The sequence below is a fragment of the Cibotium barometz genome, chromosome 54 (assembly GCF_041138505.1).
Source record: "Cibotium barometz isolate CiBa-2024 chromosome 54, ASM4113850v1, whole genome shotgun sequence".
NCBI lineage: Eukaryota > Viridiplantae > Streptophyta > Polypodiopsida > Cyatheales > Cibotiaceae > Cibotium > Cibotium barometz.
The window spans coordinates 29,071,488-29,083,602 of NC_141099.1; the positions used below are offsets into that span (position 1 = coordinate 29,071,488).

General features: G+C 45.2%; 1 protein-coding gene across 3 annotated transcripts in view; it reads left to right on the top strand.

Moving 5' to 3' along the window:
- Positions 1-363: 363 nt before the first annotated feature.
- LOC147608014 (ubiquitin carboxyl-terminal hydrolase 5-like) overlaps positions 364-12,115 on the top strand; it is a 64,343-nt gene continuing 52,591 nt past the window's right edge. The window contains exons 1-4 of one of the 3 annotated variants that reach the window (XM_086789842.1): positions 364-704; positions 1,591-1,936; positions 2,055-2,306; positions 2,544-2,691. In XM_086789842.1, the coding sequence (XP_086645968.1) occupies positions 1,785-1,936; positions 2,055-2,306; positions 2,544-2,691 (552 nt within the window). In that variant the 5' untranslated portion in view covers positions 364-704; positions 1,591-1,784. Of the gene's footprint in view, positions 1,433-1,590; positions 1,937-2,054; positions 2,307-2,543; positions 2,692-12,115 lie in introns of all 3 variants that reach the window. The other 2 variants (XM_086789843.1, XM_086789844.1) reach the window with 2 other exon arrangements.

Genomic DNA, 12,115 nt, shown 5'->3' on the forward strand with positions numbered 1-12,115 from the left:
GAGAGAGAGTGAGAGTAGTCTATGGTCTAAAACAATCATTTAGATGTAATAAGTTGATTTTTGATTGGAAGCTTATTTCTCTCTCGGTTTTACGAGTCAAGGTGTGACCATTATCCGATCAAAACCTATTTGGATGGCTAAGATATTTGGGTTGCTCAGTGAATTAATTGTCAAAAACCCTAAGGAAGTGCTCATTGTAGAAGTGAAGAGCTTCGAGCGAAGGTCAAAGAGGAGTCTTGTGTGTAGTTGAAAGAGATCCATGTGTGAATGAGCTCATTCTTGAAGAGAGAGAGAGAGAGAGAGAGAGAGAGAGAGACGGTCTTTAGACGTAATGAGTTGATTTTTGATTGGAAGCTTTTTTCTCTCTCGGTTCCGCGAGTCAAGGTATGACCATTACTGATCAAAACCTTATGCTTTCTCTCGGTCAAAGTCACGAAAAGGCTCGTTAATTTGCAGAAACCCGCCATCGCCATCGCCATCGCTGCGAAGCTCGCGTAGAAACCCTAGCTCGCCATCGCCACAGTTTTGCGAAGCTCAGCTCGCATTTTGGGGAGGTTTTCAAAATACCGCCGCAGCGGTGCAAAGTTCACAACCCCCGGGAATCTTATCGCCACAGCTTTGCGAAGCTCATCAATTGCAGGAACTCTGAAGCATAAACCCTGAATTATTCATCGCCATGCCTATAACCATAGCCATACTCCCAGGTATCGCTTGTTTCTCGGCAATTTTTCTTGTGTGTGCATTTCTGCAGGCGTTTTCCGCATCTACAGGCTTTTGAAAAGCCGCAAAGTCAGTCGTCATATACATCAGGCTTGGTATGGGGCATCATTCAGATCAGGGAAGATATGCTTTTTTGATGTGATGCCATGCACATCTGTGGAGCCTTGAAATCTGCCAAGTTTAAGTTTGCAGACCTCATGGCCGATGCACCTTCCTTGAAAATCATGTGCATTCCTCAGGCATCCACGTGGAGAGATACATGTCGATTAGTTTGGGGCAAGGCATTTTTCCAATGGCTAAAACAACGTCACAAAGCTTTTGTGTTGTCCATCTGTTTCAACTGATAGATCTGTTATAGGAATGCGGTTGCTTAACCATCAAGAGGAAAGGTTTTTTAAGGTCAACAGGTTGCGAGAATTGGGTACTGGGTAAGAGCTTCAGAGCATGATTGTGATTGGCCTGGTTTTGTAAGGCTGGCTTCAGACATACTGCCTGGTCACTCCCTTCCCTGAAAATGTGACAAGAGTGTGACTGGGGGAGGGTTGGCCAACGAAGTGATGGGTCCATGTGCGCTTAAGACATACTCCCGGCTGCCCCCTATCCTGACAACCTGACAAGAACATGACCTAGCCGCCCGGCGGGGGGATGCCGCCGGACGAAGTGGTGTGTCTGGATGGATGGGACATCTATGATGCAGTACCATGTTTCACAAGTTAAGACGCTTCAAATCTGTAAAAACAAAGATGCATGGATTTTCTAACACAGTGTTTTGAATTGAATGTAAAGCGGGATGTGTTTTGGTCTGCCAGGCTACAAAAACTTGTAGACGCCATGCAATTAATTTGCCTATTTCTTGTGTATAACGTGCAGATTATGATACCGTGCTATGAACAAGGCAATATTGTGGCATCTTTTGAAGGCCTACTAAAAGAACTGCAGGGATATCTTTGAATTGGACAGTTATCAGCAATCTGCAGGAGGAGGAGGATTTTCTGGTGCAAAAAACAAAAGAGAGGTACAGTGAGGAAGTTTTCGACAGGGATCTATTGCATTGTGGTTAGAAAATGACTGTTCCAGAAGGAGATTTGTCTGTTGTGACTGGGGATGTCAAGTACCCGGCTACACCAGCTGAAGAGAAGGTTGCTATTCTGGGTATTCTTGAGGCGTCTGCAGCACAAGTAAAGGAAGGTGACAAGTTCTTCCTCGTAACATTCAGGTACTGTTTTCACCTGTGGTTTGGGTTAGCGACATCGTCTGATACCGTTGTGACCGATACATTGGTGGTTTGGGTTAGTGACATTGTCTCACCTTAGAATGGTTCTTGTTTCTCCAAGGTGGTGGAAACAATGGTCAGATTACGTAGGGCAAGAAGGGCCGAGTAATGATGGTTCTGAACCAGGACCAGTTTACCGCTCCAATGCATCAGAAGAAGCCTTGATGGCCCCAAAGCGACCATCGAGTATAGATAACACTGATTTAGTCATAGAATTAAAGCGAGAAGATGCTATTGAGCTGCGGGAAACGCTGCTTGAAAACCACAACTATGTACTTTTGCCAGAGCAAGTCTGGATAGCCTTTCAGAAATGGTGAACTTCAAACTTGACATGCTGTTTCCTTTGCAAAAAGTTTCTTTAGCTGCAGCAAGAGAAGATCAAGGAGTTTAGAAGTGTGTGTATGTGTGGTGGAATAGACATATATGCGTGCTTGTAAAGTTGTATGTATCTTCATCTATTGAGGGTGAGCTGCATCAAAGAATTTGATTGTTGAATCATTAGTTACTTTGAAATATTGACCATGTTGCCATCATTCATGTCTTTTTTTAGGTATGGTGGAGGACCTCCTGTGGCAAGGAAAGTTATAAATACTGGTTCAGTGCAGGATGACCGTTTAGCAGTAGAAGTTTATCCCCTTCGCATCCGACTCACGGTTACACCAAATGGAAGCCAGTTGACAGTGAGGGTTAGCAAACAGGTGCCAGTTTTAAAGTCCCTAGAAATGGATTGCAATGCTTGATTTGGCTCTGCTTACATTTAATATACCTAGTAAATAATCCTTTTAGTTCGGAGCAGTCAAATTATTCGGTGTTTGTGAATATGAATCAAGTGGGATGTGATGCATCGGCAAGAAGAAAACACAACACATGCAACTTGAGAGAGAGAGAGAGAGAGAGAGAGAGAGAGAGAGAGAGAGTGAGAAACAAAGTTATATTAACTTCTACAAAAGAACAAAGGGTCTATGAGATCAAAAGTGTTACATTGTGTCCATGAAGTGACATAATCATGGAAAAAACATGATTTTAAAAGACCCAACTAGAGCTGAGAGAAGAAACAACCACCTTGCAAGTGCCAACTTGTACATTGCTACAATGATGCAATGTGAGGGGATCAAAGTGGGTCCTCGACATGAGAGAGAGAGAGAGAGAGAGAGAGAGAGAGAGAGAGAGAGAGAGAGATTAAGCGTCTACTAAAGACCCAATGGGCCTATGAGACCAAAGTGATACAATAATGTCCATGGCATATCTCATCATGGAATGGAAAATAAAACAGAAAGAAAACATAAACATAGCTATCTCATTGGGGTGATACAAAACTGTCCATGGAAACTCATCATGGAATACTAAGAACATAGAAACATGAGAGCAACATCAGCTCCGAGTAGATGGTATACCACTCTCCAAAATATCAAGCATGGGGCTAATAAGTATGGCGGAGAAATATATTAACGTCTTCAGAAGGCCAAAATGACCTATGAGACCAAAAAGGTTACAACAATTGGTGGATCTGATACAATGTCTGTGTAAGAAAAGCTAAAAACAACTAAACAACTAACTGAAAGTGAAACAACTATGAGGAAAAGTACGGTACTAGGAGCTCCTAATGGATAACATCTGGGAGGAAAACTCCAACAACAAAGGTAAGCATCATACACATCACTATCCAAAGATGTCTCTCATCGGTCGATGGCGGATATCCTCAATGTCCTCCATGGTGAGTACTCTGACTGGACGTCTCCCATGCCGTGCTAGTATGGTCTTGATCCTCTGTTGTAGTCTCCGCCGATGTCGAGATGGGCCTCTCATCTTGGGGCGCCTGGACCACCCCAGCTCTATAGCCCGATCAATCAGTGTACCTCTGGTGCGGCTATACTCTGGGGCTATCTGCAATGCTTGCTGGCCTGACTGCTCAATCTTTGGTCGAAAGAAGTCTGTAATCTGCCTCTGTAGGTGTCTCTCCCTCTTTGATCCCCTCCCTCTCAAGAGACCCTCTCTATGTCTACGAAGCTCCAGCAAGTATAATCCGAGGCATCTCTGATCCTGGTATCTCATGACTCTAGAAAGTGGTCCGAAACCCTCTCTAAACAGGCAGTGAAAACGGCCTCGTATCTCATAATATACTGGATAGTGACATGTGTAATGTAACTCTGTCTCTGGCTCCATCTGGCATAGCTGACAAGTCCTGGCCTCAGCTGGTACTCCTCTGAATCTGCCAGTCTCAATCTCTAGCTGGTGTGAGGATGTGCGCATCTGACCAATAGCACACCGTACCCCATGAGAGAGAGAGAGAGAGAGAGAGAGAGAGAGAGAGAGTCTACTAAAGACCCAATGGGCATATGGGACCAAAGTGATACAATAATGTCCATGGCAATCTCATCATGGAACATAAAATAAAATAGAACTCAAAACTATCTCATTGGAATGATACAAAGCTGTCCATGGAAATCTCATCATGGAATATCAAGAACATGAAACTTGAGAGGAGCATCAGCCCCCAATAGATACCACTCTCCAAAATATCATGCATGGGACTGATAAATATGGCTGAGAGGTCTCCCTCAGCTACGTCATGTGGAAAGGTAGCTCGATGGCTATGGAGCATGTCCTAGATGTGGAGTTGGTGAGGGAATCATGGCCGATGTCTGGAGGCCGGGGGCATTAGGCATGCCCGGTCCAAGGTAATTTCTCTTGGGTGAGATGGGCATGCGGGATCCACTCTATGGGTGTCCTCCTAGGTTTGGAAGAAGTTGGTGAAGGGGTCGTGGTGGCTGGAGTTGAAGCTCTTTCAAGAAAGTGTCCTTGTGTCTGTGTGCGAAGCTCAAACAGGAAGAGTCCTAGGCAACACCGGTCTAGGAAGTCAATGATCCTGGAAAGTGGGCCAAATCCCTCATGAAATAGACAATGGAACCTCTCACGGATCTCATTGTATAATAGGTAGCGACATGTAATGCTCCTCTGTCGTCTCAACCTCTGTGTGGCATAATCGGAAGATCCTCCTCCCCAAGTCTTCGTATGAGCTCCCCGGCTCTGAAGACGTTCTCAGCTCTTCTTGTCTCCACTTTGAGGGGGTGGGATGAAACCTGTATGTGTATGTGGCCAATCACAATCTTCATGGCATGGGACATTTGACACTCAAATAGCTTGGTTGTTGCTAGATGAATCCATCCTCAGTGAACCCGAGGAAGTGATCTCTGAAGAAGTGCATCTTCGGTGGGAGCTCCGAAGGTGTGATCCATGTGCAATGGGTGTAGACATTGAGAAGATCTAATTGGATAACCCGGTTGGTATCCTCATGAGAGAGCTGGAGACGAGGGGAGTCCAAACTGGACTGAAGAGGTGGGAGGCAATCTATGCGGAGCCCATATCCTGAGAACCGTTTGGAAACTTGGGCATACCATACCCCAGGGCGGCCCTTGAGTGCTAGTTGTCTCAAGGACTCTAGGGCAAGCCTTGGGTATCTACGGGGATCCATGTGGCTGATGCGATAGAGGTATTTTGGAAGAGTTTATCCACTACCGTTGGGGCTGTAGGAAACTCTGCTGGATAATTTGGTGTGGGACTGATGATTTGCTGCGGATCATATGGGAGAACATCATTGCTTGGGCCTCTCAACTTACTGCCAATCCTTGTTGGATAAATTAGTAGGGGGATCAGTATGCCTCTGCTAGTGTGGGACTAGCCTTGCCTAATCTGTCATGAAGCTCAGATATGATCAATGTAGAGACCAAAAAGAGTGGGTGATAGAGGGCAACCTTGTTTCACCCCAATAATGTTGGAAATCTCCTACGATGGACCTCCTGCGGCTATCAGTTATCGGTGACGGACTCAGAGGGCGATGGTGCTCGAAACTCCCATCTCTTGTAGATGCGATAAGAGGCTGGCTCAGGGTACAATATCAAAAGCTTTGCGGAAATTCACAAAGCAATAGTAAATTGTCTGATGTCATGCTTTACCCTCTTTGATGATGGAACGAAGGGAGGGTGAAGATGTAGTCAAGGATAGACTGTAGAGTAGCTCCTCCGAAAGCTTGCCTATTCTCAAGCATTGCATCCCTGTCTCTCTACGAATGAAGTGAGCTTCGCCTCTAGCACCGATCCACTGAGTTTGGCCAATGTGTGGCTAATCATGATCGTCTTGTAATTATTAGGATCAAGTGGATCTTCGGCTTTGGGGATGGGGTGATGGTTTTAGCGGATCAAGAGGGTAGAAATCCTTCACAAAGGGCTTCATTGAACCATAGTTACCAGGGGGATAGCAAACGAGTTTCTTGGATCTGCAGAGCCTTATGGGACATTGGAGTTAGACATGGGCATATGGGATTGTGGAGGAAGCCCTAGCCTTGGCTCGGGAGAGATCGGTGGATGCCGATCACGCTTGGGTGGTGAGCTAGTCTACTATCTCATGATTTGGTTTAGGACTAACCTTGGTTTCATGTCACAAAATTCCTTACAGCTTCTATTTTTCTACTGTTCATGTGTGGCATGTGGAGCCTGACATGACATACATGTATGGCTGGTGTAGCCTAACATGGTGTGTCTGTGTGGCATATGGAGCCTGACATGACAGTACATGTATGGCTGGTGTAGCCTGACATGATAGTACATGTATGGCTGGTGTAGCCTGACATGATAGTACATGTGTGGCTTGTGGGGCGTGACATGGTGTACATGTATGGCCATGGAGCTTGACATGATGAAAGTCTATGGGACTAGCTATCTTGGAGATCTTGTGTGTTTATGTTCTGGGAAGGTTCCGGAAGGATCATGAGCCCTGGACATTTTATCGGATACAAGTGAGCAGATGGGTGTTTCTTCCAATATAATTGCACTCATGTGTGCATGACTTTTATTTTATCTTTGGATGACTTGTCTTGTTTGCCTGGACAATGCTTGAGATTTCTGCCTGTGTTGTCCATGGGGTTGGAGATGCCTAGGCACCCTGTGGACGTGTATGTGCACACCTGTTTGGGACTGACAGGTGGTCTGTGCAGGTGGTAAGTATTCCCAAAAACTCAATTTACAGCTTTATGAGTTCACGTGTTAATAATTATGGATGTAGGTTCACACTCACTTATAAGTGACCGGCCAACTTATAAGTGAGTACACATCGAGCAGGACTTATTTAATACACGTGGCGGCCAAAGATCGGGCACTGGACATTATTTGGACCCCCTTTCATGTAGCGTCCCTTTCTGGACCAGAAAAGCACGCATGTGGGCTATTTTGAGCAGGGAAGCCTCTATTATTGACAAAAAACTCTAGATTGAGGGGGGCGCATGCTTTTCAGGGTGCATGAGGGCTGGTTGGCTGGGTTTCAGCCTGTTGGCAAGTTTCTACAGCCATCCATCGTGACTGAAGTTCACCGGATGCATGGGAGAAGCTGGCCGACTCCATCTACATGTTCTCCACTGCTGGCCGGCGGATTTACAGCTTGAATAGAGGCTGGACAGAGGTTAAAAACAGGGAGGAAGAGCTGGTCGTGGGCTTCTAGACAGTTTTCCTTCCGACCGGAGGTTTGTAGGCTCGTGCACAACTGCTGGTCGCTTTCTTCTGTGGCTACTGAGGGCTGGTTGACTGCTAAAAACAGCCTTTGAGGGCTGGTCGACTTGCTCTATGAGCCAGATAGGAGGAAGATGATGATGTTGAGTTGTCCCGGGCTGATGTGGGAGTGCTATGGGCTGCCCAGAGTTGTCCTGCATGTGCTTGATGCCGGGAATGCTCACTTTTGCTGAGAATTGTTAGCAAATTTAGATTATGTGATGTTTTCTTGTTTTCATATTGTATTGGAAGAAACAGGTGCAGCCAGTGGTGAACCCTGGGCACCTGCAAAGTTGTATTGGAAGCAGACTCCTTTTGGTAATCTAACCATAAAGGGGGGCGGGTCAGCCCATCTTCTGGCCCCTAGTGTGGTGTACTGTGTAGATTTGCCATCTTGTTTTATCTAGCATGCATATGTGTATTTTCAGATTTCATGATTGATTAGATTTTCCGTGTTCAGTTGCCCCTTCCGTTTACATTGGTATCAGAGCGTGGCTTTCTACACAGTTGTGCCTAAAATGATGCTGGATATGCAAAGAGCAGGATTTTATGCAAAGCTTGGGGCAAGTTAAAGAACCAAACAGCTTTATTTCTTTTTGATAGTGTCTCAACAGATAACTTCATATCCATACAGATGATTGCTGCTCTTGGGTTAAAGCCTGAGGAATTAGGCATGGACTTTCATGCAGATGCTGCCTTTGAGGGCAAGGAAGTTAAGGTCACTCCCATCATTGGGAAGCTTCGCATACAGATTCAGGGATATTTGGATTATGAAGACTTCCTCGTGGCACCACTTACGGGATGTGATGTGATACTTGGGATGCCTTTGCATTATCGTTTGGATCCCAAGATTTTGCACAAAGAAAAGAAAGTTATGTTTACTCATAGGGGTTGGGAAGTTTGTATTGATGTGGGTACTAATGGGAGTACCATACCCGTTGTAAGCCATATATCTATTTCAAAGGCAATAAAGAAATCAGCTTGTTCTTACTTGGTCTTTGTACGTGATAATGTTGAGTATGATGCTGTAGCTCCCGTAGATCAAGATAAGATTGATTTCTTGAGTGAATATGCTGATTGTTTTGCTGATTCACTTCCAGGATAGTTACCCTCAGAGAGGCCAAAGGATCATTGTATTGATATAATCCTTGGGAGCTCTCCTCCTAACCGGCCTCCTTATAGGGTGAGTGCTGCCCAACAGGAGGAAATCATGACTCAAGTAAATGGTTTGCTTGAGAAGGGGTTAATAAGGCCAAGTTCTTCGCCTTATTGTTCACCAGTTTTATTTGTATAGAAAAAGGATGGGATATACAGAATGTGTGTTGATTATAGGGTCCTTAACAAGATTACTATCACGAACAGGTTTCCGATTCCTCGAATCGATGATATTCTTGATAAACTTGAGGGAGCTGCTTGTTTCAGTCGCATTGATCTTAAGAGTGGTTACCATCAGATTCGAGTGGTACCTCAAGATGTGCGCAAAACGGCTTTTCGAACATCATTTGGATTATATGAGTATTTGGTTGTGCCATTTGGACTTATAAATGCTCCCGCTACTTTCAATAGAATTATTGGACAGAATTTTTAGACCTCACCGTAAGTTCACAGGAACTTTCTTCGACGATATTATCATTTTCTTAAAGAGTGAGGCTGAACATAAAGAGCATCTTGCCATTGTTTTTGAAGAGCTAAGGAAACATAAGCTTTTCATCAATGGGAAGAAGAGTGAATTCTTCTTGTCAGAAATTCACTATTTAGGAAATATAGTTTCCAAGGATAGAGTACGCATGGATCCCGCAAAGATTCAAGCAATCAAGGATTGGCCAGAATTGCAGAATGTGCATCAAATTTGGAGCTTTATTGGTTTATGCTCGTACTATCGTCGATTTATTCGACACTTTGCTTTCTTAGCTTCACCGTTACATGATCTAACGAAGAAGAAAGTAGCATTTCGTTGGTACCCCGAAAAGACAGCTTTTCAGAAATTGAAGGATGCCATCGTATCAGGGCGAGTTCTTATTATTCCAGATTTGCATAGGCCTTTTGTGGTCGAGTGTGATGCATGTGGAGATTGTTTGGGGGCTGTTTTGAACCAAGAGGGACATGCAGTGGCTTTTGAAAGTCGCCGCCTGTAACATGCAGAATTGTATATGTAGGTTTATGAGAAAGAGTTGTTAGCCCCGTTATTCATGTCCTTCAAACATGGAAGCATTATCTTTTGGGGGCTGAATTTATGGTAAAAACAGACCACCAGAGTTTACGGCACTTTCTTACAAAGCCTAAACTCTTGGAAAAGCATCTAAGGTGGGCAAACTTCTTTTCCATGTTCCATTTTCAGATTTTGCATATCCCGGGCAAGAAGAATTTGGTGGCGGATGCCTTGTCACGCAGGTCACAAGTGCATGCCGTAACTACCGCCTACCATCAAGACTTATCAGGGATGCCAGATATGTATGCTTTGGACACAGATTTTCAGCTTATTTGGGTTGATTTGAATCATGGTACTGCTGTCCCATCTTATTCGATTAGAGATGGGTTTCTGATGATGCAGAATCGTATTTGTGTAGTGCGTGAATTACGCCAAAAGTTTATGGAAGAGTGTCATGCTCCGCCATATGTTGGTCATCGTGGTATTCTGGCTACTACACAGGCTTTGGAAAGATATTTCTTTTGGCCAGCTCTACGCAGGGATATTGAAGCTTATGTGCGAGAGTGCATAGTGTGTCAGAAAGTCAAGTTTGACAGATACAAGACACCTGGTTTGCTTCAGCCCTTACCCATTCCACAGGAACCATGGGAAAGCGTTGCTATGGATTTCATTCTGGATCTGCCGAAATCGACACATGGAAATGATGCTATATGGACTATTATAGATCGTTTTAGCAAACAGACACACTTTATTTCTGTGAGGAAAACAATAATGTAACACGCGGAAGCTCTGGGGAGTCTTCTTTCAGCCCTAAACACTCTTGGAAACCTTCTGATGCAAAAACGCACCATCTGATGCAAAAACGCAGGTAGAGAGAGAGTAGAGAGAGAGAGAAGTGCTGGAATTTCAGTATATACTATGGTACAAAAAGGGTACATATCTTGCAGCCCTTGGCTGCCTTCTTGAAAAGGTGGTAAAACACCAAAACCTGTCCCCTATGGGACCTCTAGTGATCCCAACCCCTAGTGGGTTTGAATGAGATAAATGATGAGCACTTGAGCCCTTTTATATGGGTCTTGGACAATGTAGGAGCTGGCCGACTGCTGGTCGGCCAGTTCAGAATTCCTTTAATGCTTTTTTTAGCAACTCCGACCAGATCTACTCTTGGCTCATGATGCGCATGCTGCTGCCCGACTGGACTCCAGTCCACACACTCTAGCGCCTGCAGTCGACTGATGCTTTTACCATCTTATGATGCGTTTCAGCCGCCTGGTTCTGTGAGCATCCTTTTGGTCCTTCTCAAATCCTTGCTCCAAGTCCTGCTCCAGTTTACACTGCCATCAGTGCTCTGTGCTCTGTGCTCTGTCATCCTGGTTCTTCTACTGGGTTCATACTCTTTATCTGGTTGCCTTTTCTGGATCTAGCCCTGAGAATGTCCATGGCATTTGTGATGCACATGACATCCCCCTCTGCTAAACTTGATGACGGGAATCCAACCTGCTCTTGGATGACTGTCATCATCCCAATCCTGTCCCGAAGTCCCTCTGTCATCATCCATGCCTGGCAAACCCTTTTCTCTGAAAATCCGGTCTGTTCTCCAAACCACTCTGTCTCTGATGAAGATCTATGCATCTGGTCTTCCTCTAGTCCACAATCCATTCCGGCCCTGACTCTGAACACCGTCTTGGTCTTCATTCCTGGAACTGAGTCTGGCACTCTCACATCACCCTTGGAGGATCAACCTCCCTTGGGACCGTTACCTGAGAACCCATCTGGCTCACGGAACTGCCATCCCCATCTGGCACTGTGGAACACCACCAACTAACCTCCTGGGAGTTCTTCCCGATCTGTGTTCTTGCCTTGGGCTTCGAATCCGTGTACTTTCCTGTACCTTGGACCTGTACACCATCATATGAGACTGAATCAGTGTTTAGCTTTGCTGAGCCTGATGCTCTGATACCAATGTAACACGCGGAAGCTCTGGGGAGTCTTCTTTCAGCCCTAAACACTCTTGGAAACCTTCTGATGCAAAAACGCACCATCTGATGCAAAAACGCAGGTAGAGAGAGAGTAGAGAGAGAGAGAAGTGCTGGAATTTCAGTATATACTATGGTACAAAAAGGGTACATATCTTGCAGCCCTTGGCTGCCTTCTTGAAAAGGTGGTAAAACACCAAAACCTGTCCCCTATGGGACCTCTAGTGATCCCAACCCCTAGTGGGTTTGAATGAGATAAATGATGAGCACTTGAGCCCTTTTATATGGGTCTTGGACAATGTAGGAGCTGGCCGACTGCTGGTCGGCCAGTTCAGAATTCCTTTAATGCTTTTTTTAGCAACTCCGACCAGATCTACTCCTGGCTCATGATGCGCATGCTGCTGCCCGACTGGACTCCAGTCCACACACTCTAGCGCCTGCAGCCGACTGATGCTTTTAC